At 45.3% G+C, this 20,581-nt stretch overlaps 2 protein-coding genes across 2 annotated transcripts; one reads left to right on the top strand and one right to left on the bottom strand.

Annotated features, from left to right (window-relative positions):
- Positions 1 to 293: 293 nt before the first annotated feature.
- On the bottom strand, positions 294 to 6,273 carry dis3 (DIS3 exosome endoribonuclease and 3'-5' exoribonuclease). Its single transcript, XM_030107312.1, has 21 exons — positions 5,859 to 6,273; positions 5,496 to 5,653; positions 5,090 to 5,286; positions 4,909 to 4,982; positions 4,623 to 4,790; positions 4,373 to 4,537; positions 4,064 to 4,177; positions 3,838 to 3,975; positions 3,541 to 3,687; positions 3,309 to 3,425; positions 3,051 to 3,152; positions 2,749 to 2,813; positions 2,535 to 2,619; positions 2,332 to 2,459; positions 2,072 to 2,158; positions 1,820 to 1,976; positions 1,468 to 1,682; positions 1,193 to 1,361; positions 946 to 1,104; positions 728 to 850; positions 294 to 643 (listed from the first exon to the last, which is right to left on the bottom strand). The coding sequence occupies exons 1-21, from the start codon at positions 6,075 to 6,077 to the stop codon at positions 575 to 577; spliced, it is 2,856 nt and encodes a 951-aa protein (XP_029963172.1). The 5' UTR covers positions 6,078 to 6,273; the 3' UTR covers positions 294 to 574.
- A 555-nt stretch (positions 6,274 to 6,828) lies between these two features.
- pibf1 (progesterone immunomodulatory binding factor 1) lies at positions 6,829 to 19,708 on the top strand. Its single transcript, XM_030107289.1, has 18 exons — positions 6,829 to 7,225; positions 7,934 to 8,034; positions 8,227 to 8,416; positions 8,507 to 8,626; positions 8,737 to 8,870; positions 9,026 to 9,134; positions 9,319 to 9,438; positions 9,536 to 9,597; positions 9,719 to 9,844; positions 9,988 to 10,086; positions 12,884 to 13,049; positions 13,541 to 13,691; positions 13,954 to 14,044; positions 14,157 to 14,259; positions 16,255 to 16,385; positions 17,261 to 17,345; positions 19,087 to 19,269; positions 19,524 to 19,708. The coding sequence occupies exons 1-18, from the start codon at positions 6,965 to 6,967 to the stop codon at positions 19,575 to 19,577; spliced, it is 2,286 nt and encodes a 761-aa protein (XP_029963149.1). The 5' UTR covers positions 6,829 to 6,964; the 3' UTR covers positions 19,578 to 19,708.
- Positions 19,709 to 20,581: the final 873 nt, after the last annotated feature.

Raw genomic sequence — 20,581 nt, 5'->3', positions numbered from 1 at the left:
ACTCGTGCATTTTATTGATGACATTTTGAATGCTAAAAGATACCGTGACGAGATCCTGAGGCCCTTTGTTTTGCCGTTGATCCATGACCATCACTTGGGGACACATTCACAGTTTTTCAATTTTCCAGATTAACTGACCTTCAGTTCTTTAAAGTAATGGACTGTTTCTCTTTGCTTAGCTGATTAGTTCTCACCATATCAATTCTCACATTGTCATATCGGGCTGTAAGCTGTGTACCAACCTGATTTCAGCAAACGGTGGCTAATTGAGGAATCGGAAACATTTTGAGTTCTGTCATACTTTTTTTAATCCACAGTTCTGATGCCTTCAGTGAGAATGTACAACGTAAACAGTCAAGATAAAGAAAAATACACTGAATGAGAAGGCATGTGAACTTTTGACTGGCAGAGTAGGTAAAAAAAAAAAAAAAATCTTTGTATTTGACAAATGAGTGTCCACTCCTAAAAGTTAAAAAGTACTGTGGTAAAAGGCGGAGTGACCCTGCTGTGACAAACTGACACCCGACGTAGAGAGAAGTCCTGTAGTTCAGGTGATTCACTGCACTTCTTTCCATCAGCGGTCCAGCTTCGGTTTCTTGGCCTGTGGTTCAACATCTGGCACCGGAACACTCACACCGGGAATCTGAATAAAGAAATAATTAGTAAACACAAAATGCCACCAGCAGCTTCACACACAGAGAATTGAAGCGGTTTAGCAGAAGCTCACCACAGGTTCAGTCAGAGCCATGCGGATCTTCTGGTGCTGAATATTTGAAGCGTCGAGGCTGATGGTGACCTTGACTTTGTCAAATATGTGAAACGTGTGTTGCTCCACGGTGAGAGTCGGACCCTACGCATAAGCAGAAGACACATTTTCAACATTTATGAATCAATCTCAGCTCCTGAATAGTTACAGACCACAGGGGGGGAAAAAAAAGTGTTTACCTCTTCATCAAAAACAATATTTGGAGCAGTTTTGTCTTTGCTGTCAAAGAAGACCGTTCCCTCCAGGCCAAACTTAGGAATGAGAACGATGATGGCGTTCTTCCTCACAAACAGAACGAATCCCTCTTCATTCAAGATGCCTCGACTCTTGAAGAACAACTGGAAAGGCAGAATTCCAATTAATGCATGCACGATGGTTGAATATTATCATTTCAATATGGCCGCCGGCACCTTCCCGTGTGCTCACCTGCGTGTGGAAGGCCACCGACGACCGCTGTGCGTACTGAGCCATCTTGTGTCTGTAGTTGAGGTTGTTGCAGAGCGCCGACTGCTTGTGTTTGTCCATCAAATCTGCGTAGGTGCTGTCCGCTCCGATGGCGACCGCCAGCAGGCGGTGCACGATGATGTCTGCATACCTGCAATCATGAGCGCAATATTCTACGTAGCATTCTTACTTTTACTTTCTATCAACATGTGGTGCGGACTGAGGACAGCCAGTCTCTCCGGATTTCCCCCAAATACCTCCTGATGGGCGATGTGAAGTGTGTGTAAATGGGCGAAGCCAGGCCGTAATGGTGGAAGTCGCTGTCCATGCCCGAGCAGAAGTACACGGCCTGCATCATGCAGCGGGTGGCCAGGATGCGCAGGAGCGTGTTGAAGTACGGGAAGTCCTTCACCCTGGCTCCGTCCAGAGAGTCTGCCAGCGCCTTCGCCGAGTCCGTGTGGATCTCCACGTTCTGACAATCCATGGAAAGAAAATCTTTTTTTTCTTTTGTATTTTATGATGAAGAAGCACACGTTTGCCATAAAAGTCCTATTTTATCAAAAAGCAAATAAAGAAAATGAGTCTAAGACAGAATTTCTGTCCGCTCACCTTGGATTTCGCAGCCTTCAGCAGAATGTCATAGTTGGATGGAGGCGGCGCTGGATGTTTCCTCAGCAGGGCGCACTCTGAAAATTCATCATAAATCTTCTGGGCAACGGAGATATTGGCCAGCAACATGAATTCCTCCACCATGGAATTTGTCTCCCTGGAAAATAAGAGACGAGTCCGTTTCTGAACATGTAACACACGAAGACTCGCTGAATCGAGCTCCGCTGGAAGCGCCTCTGGAGGTGAACTCACATGAGTTCTTTGGTCTGGAGCTCGATGGGGTCGTGAGTCTCACTGTCCATGTGGAATCGGACCTCTAAGGAGGACAGCGTCAGCGCCCTGAAAGCCATTCATGATGAGAGAATGGTTACTGGAGAAGAGTTCTTCAATGGCCCAACGGAGACAGCTTTGTATAAAACACGACTATGACATAACATGGGCAATTGAAAAAAGCAAAACAAAATTGATGTGTAATAAATCTGGGCATTGGCATTTCTACTGGAGGTCCTCACCCTTTCTCTATCCTTTGCCTCTTGAGGATTTTGGCCAGTTTGTTCAGACCCCGCAAGCTGGTGGTGATCTCGTCATTCATGCTGGTGTCGTCAATCCTCATCTGAGCCTCGGCGTAGGTGAGGGACGCCTGGACGAGACGAGACAGCATGAGCGTAAAGCTTCCCGACAATACTTCAACAGCAACAAGAGAAAAGCACGATACCTTGGAGTTGATGATGCTCTTTGTGAATTTGGTGCTCAGAATCTCTGCCTTGTGGTTCATTTCCCAAATGCATGAGAAAGCCAGCCTGGGAAGAGGTGAAGATTAATTCACATGAATCCCCTGAGACAAACAGTCCGAGAAAAAAAAACTTATGGAACACCTGGATGGACAAAATAGATGTGTGTGTGTGTGTGTGTGTGTGTGTGCTCCTCACCTCTCTACATTTGAACGTAGAGAACAAAGGTTGGAGCTGAGCAGCTCAGGAACCATGTCTATCCTCTGTCAAGCACAAAATTAAACAGAACATAATAATAAAATCTGAATATCTTCAATTAAAACTTAACTCGACTGCCTAAACCCTTATTACTATCGCTTGAATAATTATCTACACTCAAAACACATTTTATCAGATACATGGATTATTATGATGAAATAACTCAACAGTTAAGACATCATTGTTTGCCTTGAGGTTCGCACTGTTTCAACGATGGAAATGTAGAAGTCTGATTTTCTTACCTTGCCACACAAGTACACGGTGGTGCCGCGGTTGGCCGCCTCTTTGTCCAGAGCGTTGCCAGGTCTGATGAAGTGGCTGACGTCGGCGATGTGGACGCCCACCTGCAGCAGGCACATGACACGCACAGAGACTCACACCTCGTGCAAACTGAGGAAGCACGATGATATCGGCATCAGTAATCTGCAAAATCTTATTCTAAAAACATCAGCACACATCCAGTGTCATGCATCCCTAATAATACAACACTCAATGTGTACCTCAAGGTTCCCATTTTCCAGCTCTCTGCAGTGCAGCGCATCGTCGATATCTGTACATCCTGGAGGATCCACACTGCACACGGTCAGATGCCTCAGGTCCATTCTCTTTGCCATCTCCTGTACCACACACACACACACACACACACACACACACACACGCGCGCGCGGTCATTTAGACAAAGGAAAACAAATAAAAGTACATGAAAACGATGCATCGGAGAAATAGAAACACCTCTGGAGTGATGGCCCACGGCATCTTGGGAAGAAAACTGAGAACGGCTTGAGAGAAGGCCTGATGTGGAACGTCATGCTCCAGCAGCAGCACCTCCTCCTCCGTCTCCTTTTCTCCTGCACTTCCCAGACTGCGCACAAAGTGACCCTGACATTAAAAAAAAAGAAAAGACTGTTGACTGTTTTGTATCATAAATAAACAAAAACAAATCAGATTTTTTTCATGTTTCAAACTTTTCCAAGTGAGCATGTGATGCAAGTTCAGGGCTGTTCACAGTGTGAAGAGTTCCAGACTCACGTTTGGGTATCTGGAGTCCTTCGGCCAGCCGTCGATGGCCACCATGATCCTCTGGCCGGCCAGAGTGGCGGCCTGACGGGTCTCAATGCGGATGCGTGGGATTCGACGGTCTGCGGGGGTGAACAGGTGACGGGTGGACTGAAGGAAAAAAAAAGAAAGAAAGAGGAACAGTTAGAAATGATGATAAAAGGCAGGGAAACACTATAAACAACATAAACTGAACTACCTCTTTGATTTGGGACACATTGAGCATTCCACAGAACGGCCTCCAGTTCCTCTTGATGATCCCGACGACCTTCCCGGTGGGTTTCCGGACTGATTCCGTGGCCGATTCCTTCAGCTGCTCAAAGAAAAGCAGGAGGTTTTTCAAAGATACAAAGACTAAACTAAGGTTTCCAAGATATATAACAACAAGACAGAGATATTTTTGTATTGTAAACCTTTACATTTTTTTCATCAACATAAATTCACCCCTGGTAAAGAGAAACAGCATGACTGAAAATTCATTTTCTCCAATACAGCAAAAACAATTTACCGTGTTCTCCTCCTCCTCCTCGTCAACGTTATCATCTTTTGCTGCGCCTTCATCCTGGAGCACGACCGAGGACGGGGCAACCCACTGATTACGTGGCAACAGCTGCACGGCAACGACGTCCTGGTGCACGGCTCTGTTGAGGTTCTGCAGGCCCTGGAGGAGAACCTGGAAAACCATACCGTCCCAGTTAACACAGAGTGATTCCTCCATTTGTACAAGTGTTGAAGTGATCCAAACAGTTCACACGCACCTCTGTGCCGTCTTCTCCTTCTCCTTGGACGAAGACAGTAGCTTCCAGATAGTTGTCCCTACTCGCCCTGAAGGTACCCTGGAGAAAGGAGCCGCTCTTGATTCCTGCCTGGATCCTGGAGAGAGGGAGGTGCTCTGGATACAACAATTTACTGCTGGTGATCTCGTTCTGAGGAACAGAGAAAAATCAAAGTGGCAGAATGATGTCTGGCAGCTTGAGAACAAACCAAAAGTGATGTGAAAAGAAAAACACATGCAAAGCTTGAGCAGATGGAAGCTGCGGTTACCTTTTCATCATTTGACAAAGCCAGACGATCCACAAGCTCGGGGTTCGCAATCAAACTCTTGATGTACTCTTCACCTGAAATGATAAATACTGTGGCTGATGACATCCGACTGAACACTTGTGTCCACCAGAGCATAAAAAGTTGTATCTTTTTTTTCCCCCATGAGATTTAGAATAATTACATTTGTACACCAGCAATCCACTCTCCTCTGCAGTTTGTTTGTTCCTCAGATCATTAGTGAGAAGGACCACTTTGAGGCCTTCGGTGTCTGCTTCGAACGGCTTCAGGTGCTGGCTGTACCACTTCGCTGAGACGCGGATTGCGCGGTCGTTTCGGTCGTTGGCGGTCTCTCCTGGCTCACGCTCAATGAACGTTTCTCTGCGAAATTCACAGCAGGAAAATGAATGTCAAGTGGAGAAAAGTACAAAGTGAAAATCCATCTTTCATGTAATTAAACACAACTAAATCATTGCGCAGTAATCTCAGCATTATCAAGAGTATTTCATCATCTGAGTATGCAATCTGGTCACTTAATTAACCCATCACAAGTTTGTGCTTGGGATGTACACCAGACATGCGTTTCGTACCTGTGGTGTTCATTGGTGAAGGTGTAGAAGTGCTTCTCCTTCTCATGTATCATGTCCTTCACACGTTTGTAGATGGGCGCACTGCGATGTCGCACCTCCTGCAGCACTGTCTGGAGGATGATCACGTTGCGGATGACAGGATCCTCCAACACGTCGATCTACAGGACGAATTAAAAACAGAGAATGACTGATCATTTCAGATCCACGTCCATAGCGAAGCATAAAGCCACGAGTCATTAGTTTGTGATAGCTGTCATTGAGAACATGAACACTCAGACACAAGAGTGTAATATGGCAGTGTGAGTAATAACTACACAATCCAAACTGGCATTGAAATCATATTAGAATTGCACACAGATTTACCTGATGCAGCACCACATTAGTGTCTGGGATCAGATAGTGTGGATAGGAGCACAGATTGCTCTCTATACACGCGTCTTTCTGCAGCACTGTGGATTCCTGTTTGCATCCAGTGCAAACTTCACTTCCACACCAAATGTCATCCCTCAGATAATGCTCCCGCACTATTTTCATCACCCCGCCCGACCGGGTCTTCTTCACGAAAGTTTTCGATTTCAACATGATGTCTCAAGTCCTCAAAAATATTTGGTTTTTTAATAAAATTCGTCACACAGAGCAAGAACTTAGCAGTCCATGTGTAAACTGACCCGGTGTTTCGGAACAATTGGTTTTCTTGTTAACTGGTGACAACTTCCTTTAGCGTCTCTTGCTGTAGTCGGGCTTAAAACCCCGATAGAAACCCGTATTTGTTCTAGCGAGCGATCTTTAACCGCATTTACAAAGAAGGTTCGAAGTGTCTTACGTTTTGTCAGTCTATTTTTTAACAAACGATATCACTAGCAACTATTACGAACGCAGAAGGAAGTTGGTCACCAGTTAACACGAAAACCAGCTAATCCAAAACATCGAAATGGGCCGACACAAAAAATCCAAGTGCTTTGGGAAATTCACAAAGCTTACATTTTGAGATTTACAAAGTTGTACACTTTTAGTTTTGATAGAGTTTGTGTAAAATCAAATATATATGTTGATTATTTAAACGAGTGACGTCTAAAAATGCATGATTTTGTGTAATTTCATTTTTAGGGTTCATTTTGTTTGGCCATCTGATTAGGCCACCAAACCAAACCGGATGTCATGGACAGATCCGGTTTGCTAAGTGTTGTTTATTTTACAGCGACCCAAGCGGTCGGAGGGAGTACTGCAGTCACTCTGCGTTATCACAGACCGTGGTGTAGCGGGCGCTGATTGTAATGTAGGGTTATCACCAAGAGGAGGCGCTGTAACCATCAACACGAAGTGTCCGTCCGGATCTTTGGCGGCCAGTAGGCAACTCGGAGCGGGACTCTTGAAAACAAAAACAATTGTTCGAGGAAGAACTTTTTTTCGCTACGGATGGTTTTCAGACATTTTTAAGTTAACGGCATTTGGGACTATCCAGAGACACGATGCCTCCGAAGAGGCAGCAACTGAAGCCGACTGCGGCCAACGCCTCCAGCTCCTTGGACCTGGAGTCTGAGGACATCAGCCTGGAGACCACCGTGCCCACCACGGAGGACGTGTCCTCCTCCGACGAGCAGCGCTCCCAGAAGGTGACCCGGCAGCTGATCGAGAGGAAGGAGCTGCTGCACACCGTCCAGCTGCTGAAGATCGAGCTGTCCCAGAAGAACCTCATCATAGACAACATGAAGGCTGACCACATGTCCAAGGTACCGGAGGGATGCTGCGGCTGCAGGCTGGACACAGTGGACACCAGCTGAATATTCCTCACATGTCAAACATTGTAAACTTAAAAGACCCACTTCCTTCTTTATGTGACTTATATAGTGTTGCAGTGTCACAAAATAGTCTTGGTTGCTACATAGTTGTTACATTGTATCACACTTCTGTTTCAATGTTTACTGTATTGTTACTTTTCAGTGTTTGGTTTGTGCTTTTGGGGTCGATGTGTGCGATCTGTTGCATTTGAGATTCTTTTATGGCATTTTTTTTTTTTGTTCATGTGCATTTCCAGCAAGTTTGTGTGTTTCTCTGTGTCTTTGTTGTTGTTTACTGCGGCCGTCTTTGCTTCTTATCATTGCAGTTTTTCTTCCCTGGTGGTTTTATGCATTTACATTGTCATTTTTATATTTCTTCAGGAGATGTTTTTAAATGTTGTAGTTTGTGTGTCTTTCTGGTGGTTTTGTGTGTTTTTGTGTTTACATGTATCATTGTCATCTTTCCTCCTGTCATTTGTTTGTCTCTGTAGCTCTTGGTCTCTTTGTTTTATCTTGTGTATTTTGTGTTCTGTCACTTTGCAGACGTGTCTTCATCTCTGTCGTTGTTTTGTGTCTTTTTCTGCTCACTTTGTGATTCACATTGTGCATGAGTGTCCTATAGGATGCCCTGCCACTGATCAGCTGTTTCTCACCATTCAGGTTGAAGAGTTGGAGGAGAAGCTGAATGACACTATCCATCAGAAGCAGGTGTTGTCCCTCAGGCTGGACAGTCAGCTTCAGCTTGCTCAGGAGGAGAACAGGTGAGAGGGAAAAATAATGTTACCGTTTTGTCATTTGACTTGTTTCTTGTGTGGATCTTAAAGATCTCAGTTTTGTTGAAAGTTTGAGCAATGTGACTGTTGACTGGAGTTCAGAGATTTCCAGGAAATCTGTCCCATCATTTGCTCGTGAGCACCGTTGTTAGTGGTTTTCATGAAGCTTGTTCCCTCCAGGCGGCAGCAGAGCCAGCGGAAGCAGGAGATGGAGACCATCCTGCTCAGGCAGCAGCAGCTGGAGGAGACCAACCGACAGCTGTGCGAGAAGCTGCGGAGGTCCCTCAGGGATCTGGACATCTCCGAGGACAGGTACCAGGAGCTCCGTGGACTCCCCGATGACAAAATCTCCATACAGGACTACGTTTCAGTAAGTCTGCACCATCTCTTCTCTTCTAAGAAACACAAGAGAGAGAAAACTTGTCAAAAAATAATCTGACTTTTATTTTTTGGCCTTCAGATGCATTTTTATGAAGTGGTGAATCCTCTGCGGAGTCAGCTGGCTGATCTCACTGCGCTGAAAAACAATTTGACCGAAGAGCTGAATCTACACAGAACCAAGACGAAGGACTTGATGGAGGTACGCCATACACACAGACATTAAAAAGCCTGGACTCCACCTCGATGTGGATGGAAATGTTCTGACACGCAACGTGCGACGTGAAAATCCGTCTTCTGTTTTGCCGACAGAGCTACGAGGAGGAGCGGCGGCTGCGTTCAGAGCTGGAGCTGAGGAGCCAGAGGTTGACCTTACAGCTGGCCGACGCCAAGCAGCAAATCCAGGAGGGAGACTATCGCAGAGAAAACTACCCAAACATCAAGCGGTGTGTGAGCCTGTTTGACAGTTTTATGGTTTTTAGGTCCTGACTCCTCCCCACAAAAACATGTGATGCCTGTAATGCAGAAACACTACCACTGATTCCTCCTTGAGGTCAAATTCGAGGTTTTTATTGTTTTGTTTTGTTTTGTTTTTTGTCAGTGAGCGTGACCACTTTGATGCGGAGCTGAAGGAGCTGAAGAGGAGGTTCGACACCCTGGACTTGGCTCACACGGCAGTGATCAGAGAGCGAGACACGCTCAGCAAAGAGGTGCGTTACACGTTCAGAAGCCCTGCGGTCGCAGGCTGTGGCTGTGCTTCCCGTGTCAGAGGTCATGAATTGGGCGGACGTTGTCCTCATCTATGACAATATGATGGACTCACTTTACCGACACACTGTGCCACAAGATGAGAATTCACCATGATTTGGCTGTTTCTCTCCTCTCACCCTGCAGGTGGCGACATTGCAGCAGTCAGTGACTCTCCTCCAGAAGGACAAGGAGTACCTCCACAGGCAGAACATGGAGCTCAGCGTTCGCTGTGCGCACGAGGAGGACCGCTTGGAGAGGCTGCAGGTCCATGCAGCAGCGTCTCAGCTGGCAGCTTTTTCACTGCAGCGGGAAGCTCTTAGTGGAAAAAACACGTTTTCTCTCTTTTCTGTTTGTGTTTCAGGTTCAGCTGGAGGAAACTAAGAAAGCCAGGGAGAATGCCTACGAGAAATATGTAGCATCCAGGTTAGGATGTCCTCTAATGTCTACATTTCTCTTCTGAATGACCGTCTTCAGGTAAACTATCGGTCCCTTTATCCTTGTCATGTTTGTTTCTCATCTTTTTTTTTTTTTTGTCCTGCTGTAGAGACCACTACAAGTCCGAGTATGAGAACAAGCTGAGGGAGGAGCTGGAGAACATCAGACTGAAGACCAGTCAGGAGATCGAACACCTGCAGCGGACCTCCAGGGAGATGTACGAGAGAGAAAACAGGTACCGGACCCCTTCTCTCAAAGCTGCCTGCTAAACCTGACAGCCTCAGACTCTGGAGAAAGTTGCGTTTGGTGGATATTGAACGACAGTAATGGTGTTCGATTTTCCAGATGTTAATTTGCGTGTTTGTGTGTGTTGATAAGGCATTTGCGTGAAGCCAGGGATAACGCCGTGCTGGAGAAAGACCGAGCCGTCACTGCAGAGAGGGACACCCAGTCCCGATACGACCAGCTGCTGGAACAGTGAGCGACTCTCCACCCACACAGAAACGACATGCGTCGGATTAATATTTGACATAAGTGCACACGGCTTTACGATGTACCTGTGTGTCTGAATTCGATGCACTGACTTGTCCTCCTCTGAAAACAGTTTTTTTTTATTTCCTTCCTGTCGTAAATCAAAGCAGGAGGAGGATCAGGTCCCCACTCCTCCTTATACAACCGCTGCTCTTTAAAATAGGTTACTTCCTGAGTCTAATGGACAATTAAAACGTTTCACCCGAAGGCCTGCGCCAGTATTTGATGTGGCGTTGAGCCACATCATATTTTCTAGTTACTAATAGTCTTTGACGGCACGTCGACAGAGTAATATGTATCTTTTTTTTTCTTTCCCAGCTTAAATTCTGTGAATTCCCTCAAAGCTGTGAGCTTGTCGGTGCGCTGCCGCTGCTGATGTGCGAGGCAGCGACGGTCTGTCATTAGTGAATGTTGTGGGCGCGGCGGGACTAGTGGCTGTGGTTTTACCGGCGCTCACTAAAGATCACATGAGCGCTTCGCTGTAAGTGTGGGATCGGGGAGGTTGTGTGGAAGTCAGAGGTCACACCAAGTCAGGCGGCAGACGTTTCGCCGACTTCTCATTCACAGCAGTGAAACACAGCGATGAGCTCATAACAGCAGCCGGGAAACTCGCTCCAAATGCTTCTGCACTGACATCATGTCAACTACAAAGTGTTATATTATTTAAAAATAATCTATCTTTAGAGATTAGATGATATGTTTTATCTGCATTTCTTAGCTAATATTTTTTTTCTCCTAGTTCTTGAGCTTTCATTTGTCAACAAACACACACATACACAGCAGCAGCAGCAGCAGCAGCAGTAGTGCGCCTGACTGTCCCGGGTTACTACGACATGCCAGTCATTTCTTTAGATCCAAACCACCAGCTGTTGGTCTTTCCATACACACAGACTTCACTCTCCCTTGCACTCTCTCGGCCGCGATCGCATTCCCTCCCTGCGTCGTATCGCGAGCCAGCAACGACAGATGCTCGCCTCAAGCCCTTAACCCCTAACCCCACGCGTTGCCCCTATTTTTGGGGGGCAAAGAATGAGGGGGACAAGCTTGAAATGGCGTCAGATGATTGAAGCACATGCGGCCAGTTCCAGTCTAATTGAACAAGACTGTTTTTTTTTGTTTGTTTGTTTGTTTTTGCCGTGATCAATTTGTCACAGACAAAGAAAAAGCAGGTTTGAAGTGACTGTGATCAAACCGCCTCAGGGATTCCCGGCACTCAGCTTCTATTACCTGCCGTCGCTGGTAATCCTCCCAATAACATCAGCATACAGAAAGATGGACAACTGATTGATCTACACCCCCGAGAAAATACATTAATCATGTTTTTTATCCTTTAAATTTGACTTCCTGTCCTCCTAAACTGCAGCCGCCATTGATAAAAGAAAGCATAAAACGTGGACCATGTGTACATGTCTGTCAGGGAGGACATAGCTCAGGCCTGCGCTCTATGGATGATGAAATCTTATCAGGTCAGCTGTAATCGAGAGTTATTAATATTATCCAACCAACTTCCATGGCTGGATGGTGTGTGTGTGTGTGTGTGTGTGTGTGTGTGTGTGTGTGTGTGTGTGTGTGTGTGTGTGTGTGTGTGTGTGTGTGTGTGTGTGTGTGTGTGTGTGTGTGTGCGCGCGCGCGCCGGCTTGAAAGCTGCCCGAGGACGAGCAGTGAGCTGGAAAACCGCTGCCTTCTGGCGACCGTGCTTCTTGGGCTCGCGGCTAAAATCTGTATTTTTTTTGTTATCAGTCGGTGGTTTTTTTCATTTTTGAAAATTCATCCAAGACTAAAAATGCCATTTTTATATTACAGAAAATAGTTAACTATGAATGTTAACGTATAAAGGCTCAGCCTTGTTTCTGTGACTGTGATTTCTCCCTTTTGGAGATTTCTTCGGTAAAACTGAAACGTCAAGGTCAGTGTGGCCTCCTGACAGATGTCTGTGACTCAACGCTGAGCAATTCCAAAAGGTTTTGACATTTTAAAATGATATAAAAAGGACTAAATGATGCCATTGCTATCCAAGAGATGAAACCCTGTCTTCACCGTGACGTCTTGATGTGTCCCTAAAACACATTTTTCCAACATCGTTCATCACAGTGACTCAGCAAAGTAAAATCAAACCGAACCTTTACACCACATTAGTCACACTAATGCTGCATGTCCACCTGAAGCCCAGGATTTTGTAGATTTTCTCTTCTGCTATGTCGAAAAAGCGTGAGAAAGCCTTACATTTTATCATTTAAAACCACAGAAATCAACGCTCACAGCTTTCACCGGAGCCACCGAACACATGGAGTGTACGTCTCTGGACAAATGCGCGTTTAAATCCAAATGCAAACACATGGCAGAGGCTGCAATTCAAGTTATTCTCGTCGCTCTTGTTGCATTGTGCATCATGAGAAACCTCTAAAGACGAAAGTATGGCCTTGCTCTTTCATTCTTTTTTAATTGCCGGTCGTTTTATTTTAAAAAAAGATCTTTCCGTTGCTGCCAGGTAAATTCACGTAAGATCAACCATGAAGCAGAAAGAGCCGTCAGTGTTGAGAAATCCTGTTTGTTCCAGAAGTGATTTAAGACTTGGCTTTGCTGCCTGCTAACTTGGGGCATCATAGGTGGCAAATCATCAACATAAAAAAACCCATGAAAGATTCACTGCAAAAGGCGCAGCAGACAGTCCAAACCATGCCCGTTTTTAAAGAAAGATGTCATCAAGCGGATTATCGGCTTGTCGCTGCCGCCGTTCTTCCAGGTACCGTCAGCTCCAGCTGGGGACGGAGAGCCGCGTGGCAGAAATGTCCAGCCAGGCCAAGCTGCACTCCTTCGAAGCCGAGCGAGCTCATCTGGTCAAGGACGAGACGGCGAAGGCGCTGGCCCAGTGCCAGGTGGAGTGTGAGAAGCAGCAGAAGAAGCTGGAGGTATACCCGGGCAAAAAAAAAAAAATCAGAGAGCAAACCCACCTATGAGCACAGCGGAGTTGCTCTTTTTCTTTTTTTTTTTTTTTCCATGAGATTACTCCTGGTTTAGAAGTGTGGATTGATGATACAACATGTAGATGGAACAGATCATCACACACATTAATTCATGTTGTGTCATGTTGATTCTTTATTGGATGAAGTCAGGCGGTATTGTGAGTACATAACACTCAAGGTTTTCCCTTTAACAGAAGTATCATTTCAAAATGTCGCAACAATATGAGGCATAAACTTCTTCCTTTATCGTATTATCCACTCATGTTACTTGATCTGTTGTCACCAAACCTATTGAAAACGGTGTATTTTTTTTTGCCCAATGTGTGAACATGTGTTAAAAATTCCTGTAATGCCCAGTGAATTTTTTTGAAACGTAGCGAAGGAAAACCCACCTGTTCGGTCCTTCATTTCCTCCCTGCTCCCCTCCCGTCCCGCAGCTCCTCACTCAGGAGTTCTACCGGCTCCAGTCGTCGTCGGAGAAGCGCGTGACGGAGCTGCAGGCCCAGAGCGCCGAGCAGGCCGCCCGCCTGGAGACGTACGAAAAGCTGGAGCGGGAGCTGGACGAGGTCACCATGCAGGCCGCCGAGAGTAAGAACACAGCAGCAGCAGCAGCAGCAGCAGCAGCGTTTTCAGGCAAAACCACCGACCAGGAGGAACCCGTGCCGTTCCAGTAAATCCAACCAGGGCCTGACATTTTGGGTTGCACCCGATTCAAACTCTGATCATGGATTTTAACATATACTTAAAAATTATGTTCAGTTAAGCAACAAAATATATGTTTCTAAGTTCTGTGTGATTTTTTTTTTTTTTTGAACAGTCCAAACAGTATTGTGTTTCCCTTCGTTACCAGTTGAGAATGAAGAGGAGGCAGAGCGAGTTTTGTTTTCATACGGCTACGGAGCGAATGTCCCGACGACGGCCCGGAGACGTCTGAAACAGAGGTGGAGTATCGTCCGTTCGCTTCACCGTTGCAGTTACATAATGCAAGAAACGCACACGAGTGTCGTCTTGTTGGTGTTTGTCATGTTTTGGGAATGCGTTGCCGCCGTGCAGCGTCCATCTGGCCCGCAGGGTGCTGCAGCTCGAGAGGCAGAACACGTCCCTGAGGAGAGAGCTGGAGCAGCGCAAGGCGCAGGCGGGAGAGATGTCTGAAGAGGTACAGACACACAGGCCTGCGCCCATTAGGAGAACGTCGAATTTACAGCTAATTATCAAAATCAACAGAGATCTCGGGGCGGTGCAGGCCGCCACCTGCAAACTCCGTTTGCTCTCCTGCCAAACATAAATCTTTCACTGCAGTTTAGATTATAGTCGCAGCAGCAAAACAGTTTCACCTGGTTTTACCTCTCCTCGTCGTCACGACAGTTGGCGAAGCTTCCTGGAATCCATCATGTTCAGCATGATTTTGGATGTTTTGCGTGTTGCACTGGAGGGGAAGAAGTAGCCGAGCGTCCTGTCAGACAGATGTTAAGCATGGGATAAGTTGAATAAAAGTTCTTCATTAGTTTTCTGCTGGGGAACTCGGATCGCTGGAGTAAATCTGAAAATTTGTAGGGATAAAGATGCAAGCGGACTTTGATCCATAAAAGACGTGAAGCAACTTATACAGGATCTTTTAGATCAACCTTTCTGCCAAGTGCTGTTTATTAATCAAGTTATTCATTTTAAATGTGAAAAATAGTCAAAAATCTGAGCGGGCTTCAATGGGAAAGTGACCTGATGTGACCTCTGCATTTCACAAATCCATCCAAATTTGGATTTTTTTTTTTTTTTTTTTTTTGGTAGAAATAGTCAAATATGTTTTATTTTAATAAGTATAATGGTTTTTAACAATTTTCATCATGTGTAAATGCCATAGTTGCATTTGAATAACCTTTGTTAAAATCTTGTGAATCAAATGTCAGAGCTAGGCGTGGACAAGATCTGATGTTTGTTTAATCAGCGACTATTATTTCCATGTGGTTACATAACTCTGGACATTGAGTTTCATGCATCAAGAATCACATGGGTAATTTTGCTCGGGCAAACTCTTGAAAACTCTAAAAAAACTTGGGTGCAAGTTCAACCCCCAGCAAAAACTGCACATCTGCTTTTTTACGCCTTGTCAGCAAAGTGGAAGCTTCGTGCAGCTTAGCAGGGGTGCGTGGAGTTACCCATCATACCTGCCACCCTTGTTGACACAGAGGCAAAGCCTGCCAGGAGCCTCCCACGAGCTGCTCGCTCTCCAAACAGCTCACTGCACTAATCATTGAGCTTTTGTGGTATTTGTCGCATCATGTTCATGCCAGTGCAACACGGAGACTTTGATTACAGGTGGGGCGGCGTGCACGGGGGTTGGGTGGGGTCACGTGGCCGCCGCTCGTGCCGCGAAGGCGCCCAGTGAGGGCTCAGATCGCGAGACTGACGGCTCCGGCAGCCAACCGGCGCGCCTCGCTTCTCGCCGCACTCCGAACGAAGAGGAGAGCTTTGTGCAAGGCAGGAACGAGAAGGCGGACACTTTTAAAAGGCTAAATCAACCAGCCATTCAGCTGTCAGCGGTGATTGACTGGCGCTCGTCTGGAATACCTTATGATTCACCGGCTGTGAAAGGGGAAAAAAAAAAAAAAAGGTTGAAGAATTGCACCTCTTTTTCACTCGAAAGAGCGAAGGGTGTTAACCGCTTTAGCCACCCACACATCCATTGTCCTCACCTTCCCACCCAGTGTTGCTCACTACTGACTGGCTGTAAAAGTGGCTAATGTGTAACACCCGAACTATAACTATTGTTGGCAGGTTTGAATCGCGACGCTGAAAGAGCAACAACTGTACACACTTTTAATAAAAAAAAAAACAAAAGAACGACACAGCTCGGATGAAACCTGATGTCTGCAAAGATGCAGATGCACTGGCTGCAGGTGGTGCACGATTTTCAATTCCAAACATGAAATATATTTTAAAGAAAGAACTCCTTGACTGCTAAAATCAACAAATCTGTCACATTACAAACTCCTGTCTTAATGTATGTCAACCCATCATAGCAGATGTCTCTGTCCTCTCTGTGGGAAAATGTCAGCCTGATGTATCCTCATTGTCCAAGCCGGCCTCATTGTACAGGTGAAGCGTTTTGTTCTGTAATTGCACCAATTACACAGTTATGCCTGTTGTTTTGTAGCTGCTGGCAGCGAACCAGCTGCTGCAGCAGACGCAGCAGCCGTATAGCTACATGATCGAGACGGTGAGACAGAGGGACGCGCAGATCGGCGTGCTGAAGGAGCGCGTCGGCTCGCTGGAGGACCAAGTCAGGTACAGTCACACAACCACATAAACAACCCGTCTGTCCACCCGCATTAAGACGGACGTCCCTGCACTTTTTAATTAAAGCCTATTGGTGACTGTTTTTTGTTTTTTTTGAAATTGTAACGTGCTGTATCCTATAATTTACTGATTATGTTGGTGAACCACACCTATCCACCCTTAATTGTCATCGCCGTGTCCTTATCTCCCCTCGCCGTCATCTGTCACTCCACGCCTTCCTCCAGACCTGTGTGTGTGTGTGTGTGTGTGCGCGCTGGTCCGTCTACGCCAGATAGTTGAGTTTTTCCCACATGCCTCCGCTCACCCGGCTCTGACCTAAATCCCTGCCGTCACCTGCTGCATTTTAACCTGACAGATATGCAAAGTGAGCGGCTGCAGGTCCTCTCTTGCTGCTCGCCGCCATCGAGCGCTGTCCCGGGGCAGGAGGAAGAGCGGGGAGCAAATCCTGTTTAAACGCTGTCAAGCTTCTTACACCGTTCCACAGCCCGAGGGAAACGGCGGCGAGGCAGTAATGTGGAAAGATAAAAGCCTCGGAAATCTGCTCTGATTGTTTTCTATGTTTCAGACTTTCAGAACTCCTGGGTTTGTGAATTATTGTTTTGACTTGATTTTTTTTTTTTTTTTTCCTGAGTGAGGAAACCAAACTCTGTGTTTTTGTGCTGACCGGCTCAGAACTGAGTTTGTTTTGGAGTCTCATAAATTAAATATACTAAGGATTAACACATCTGACCCTGTTATCACCCATTTCAGGCAAAATGAAACCTTTTTTTGGTTTGATGATGATCTGGTACATGAGACATGATAGAAACTAGTGAAATGTGAAATTACTGGTCTGATTGATTAAACTGTTGATCTGATGACAGTTCTCTGAGGAAAGAGCGGAGCGCCCTGGAGCAGGTGAAAAACGGCATGGCCGCCGACCTGGAGCGATTTCTCAACCATCGAGAGGTACACACACACACACACACACACACACACACACACACACACACACACACACACACAGTGCTGTTGTTTACTGATTGTTCGGGAGGGAAATTCCAAAATTAACCTAAAAAAAAAAAAATTAAATTGATGCATTCTGCTTACAGTCAGATGTGTTGTGTATAATTCACTTCGTTTGTGTGTACGGCGGTTGCATATATCAAAGAAAATTCATAGCAGCAGAGTTGAGAAGCAGATCCAGTCATACTTTTTTGTCTCTATAGCTAATAATAATATTGCATTTTATTTATCAGGGCACTCAAGGCCACCGTGCACAATTAAAAAAAACATGGTGATGATAACATTCAAAACTCTGCAGTCAGTGATTCAGCTATGCTTACTAAAGGTGAGCCTCATTTACACACACAGACTAATTGTTGAAGTTAAACAGTGAAAGATCTTGAAGCAAAGCTACTGTTTTGTTAAAGCATGCTATCATTTGTGGCGCAGGTGGCGGTGCAGTGCCTGCTGTGATCAAAACCCTAGATTGGTCATTTGAGATGAATAAATCATCTGCAAAAATGTCCTTGGAAAAGACGTCATATCTTAAGTTTACCCCAGTTGAAGGCGAGTTCCTTATTGATGGGCAATTGTAAGATTTGAAGTGTGACCGTGTAAAGTTAATGATAAAAGGTCAACGCGTAATTTTTAAAAACTTTTATTATCATTTAAACAATTTAATAGACAAGAACCTACTTCTACATCTACAAGTGAAATTTAATTTTAGAAATAAGCGCCAACGGTGCAGTAACAGTTCCTTAAACTATAAAGGGTTCCACTTGGTGGGAAGGTGTTACAATTTAAAGGTACAGAATTGAGTATTATCGATTACTCTGGTGTTAAATGAAGTTGTATTAGTTCTCAGGAGATTTCATTTCTGAGTTGACAAGTTGAGTTTTTCTTTTTATCAGCAACCAAAAACAAATACTTTAGAAGAGCTGGAGTGGAAAAATAGTGTCAAAGTCACAGTCAAAACACAGGAGTTGAAAATAAGATAAAAATTAGTTATGTAAAAGTTTGATTTAAGCAGCCTGTAAATACACGTCCGATTTTTACAGCCACAAAATGCAAGTCATTGCACATTGCTGCTGTGTTTCCTTCAAGACTGTGTGTGCGTGTGCGTGTGCGTGTGCGTGCGTGCGTGCGTGCGTGCGTGCGTGCGTGCGTGCGTGCGTGCGTGTGTGTGTGTGTGTGTGTGTGTGTGTGTGTGTGTGTGTGTGTGTGTGTGTGCGTTTCCCTCGCCCCAAGCCAGCCGTTTGCTGTATGAAGTATGCGCCCTGTCACAGACAGCTGTTCCTCAGCCTGGCTGTTTGGGATGCCACTGGGGTGCGTGTGTGTTTGTGTGTATGCGCGTGTGCCCGTGCGTGTGTGCAACATGCCAGGGCTCATGTCCTCAGAGGTGATAAATAGAACGGTGAAATGGCCCAGAGTCCTCCCCTCTGCCCCACTGCTGCCGCCCCTGCAGACCCTTCGGCCTGAAGTCGTCCTTCAGTTGGATCTCAAGAATCGAACTTTAAAAAAAAAAAAAAAAAAAAAAAAAATCTCTGGTGACGCATTTTTAAGTTTGTGGGAATTTTTAAACGAACGTATGAAGAAATGCACCACAGATGAAATTTCTGGCCTTTTAAACACAACATTTCAAGTAATGTCCTCCTTTGGTCGTGTTTCCACATCACCTCTATTCATCATGTGTGTGATTCATCAGGAGATCGCGATGATGAAGCAGGTCCTGCTCAGCATGCGGCCCAGAGAGGGAGAAGCCCTCAGCCTCTTGGGAACCGATCAAACTGCAGTGCGGGCCGCCGCTTCAGGGAAACGACACTCGAAACACGTCCGGATCACACAAGAAGAAGAAGAATCGCCAAACAAACCTAAGCCCACGGTGTTTGTAAGTGTCTGATCGGCTACACCCTGGCGTGAGTCACGCCACCTGAACCTGCTTCAGCAGTACGAGAGATTCACTGAAAATGACAAATGACTTTCTAGCCTTTCAGTTTTACTCTTCTGAGTAGAAACTTCCTGTCGTCTGTACGTTTGAATCATGAGAAAGGCAAACAGGAGAACGTTGTGAGAAACTGCAGCACTCATGCACTTCATTCTTTCCCTTTTTTGTATTTTTTTTTTTTTCTTCTGTTTTTACAGACCAATAAAGAAGCTCCTGATTGGTACCAAAAGCTGAGGCAGAAACCCAAATGAAAAATTCTCACCACCATTTCCCACTCAGGACTTCAACAACTGTGCACTTTTACTGAGACTTGTTTGTTTTTACCTTGTAAAATACACTTCTTAAAGACGTTTGATAAAGACTTATCAAATACAGAAGCACAAACGGCTACTTGTGTTTGACTGTTTTGGTTTTGTTGTGTCCTTTTTTTTTTTAAATGTTGTCCAGAGGATACATTTCCTTTGTTCTGGTCTAAAATCAGAAGTATTACCTTCCACTGGGTACACATTCCTCGCTAACTGACTGCCCAAGAATTCCTCTTTCTTGGCAGTGGTCTCTTTTATTAGGTCTGTCTATCATTATTTCTTCATCTTTTCCAGGTTTTGCAGATACTGGTTGCTGCCGACAAACAACACTGCAGGGTCCTCGGCCTTTGATTTGCATGGGCCGAGGCTCCTTTGGCTTTAAATATAGACATAGTAGGCATACCTTTATCATTTCAGACCACGTTCTTATCGGTGTCAAATTAAACTCGGTCAGGGGATTGCTGCGACGCTTGTCTGGTCCTTTTCAGCAGTTTTTTACTTCTGTAAATCTGTTTTTGAGCTATAAATTTGATACTAGACTCATCATACTACAAGCTTTTCTTTAAATCTAATGACAGTTTGTTTGTTGATGTGAAAAAGAGACTTTTATACATATATAAATGGCCCTGAGGAGGTTTAAAAGCTTTCAGAATGTGTAGAAAGGCCACTGTTCCCACTCCTGCCACTCCTACCTGATTAGACGAGATGTTCTTTCAACAGATCCATAAATCCCGAAATGTTGCACCCGGTGGCACGTCGCTTTGAGTCATTCCCTTCATTAAGGGGGACTCGGGTTCAAATCAGCCTGCGTAAAAATGAGACGGGGTGTGGCGCAGACGCAATAACTTGATGTCTACCCTCGTAAAAGCAATCAGCTGTATTGACACTTCGATTGTATATTAACAGTAACATTTCATAAAGGCGTTCACCACTGAACTTGAAAATAACAA

This window comes from Salarias fasciatus, chromosome 13 (genome assembly GCF_902148845.1).
Source record: "Salarias fasciatus chromosome 13, fSalaFa1.1, whole genome shotgun sequence".
Taxonomy (NCBI): Eukaryota; Metazoa; Chordata; class Actinopteri; order Blenniiformes; family Blenniidae; genus Salarias; species Salarias fasciatus.
The sequence above is the reverse complement of the archived record's forward strand: the minus strand, read 5'-3'. Positions and strand labels throughout refer to the sequence as shown.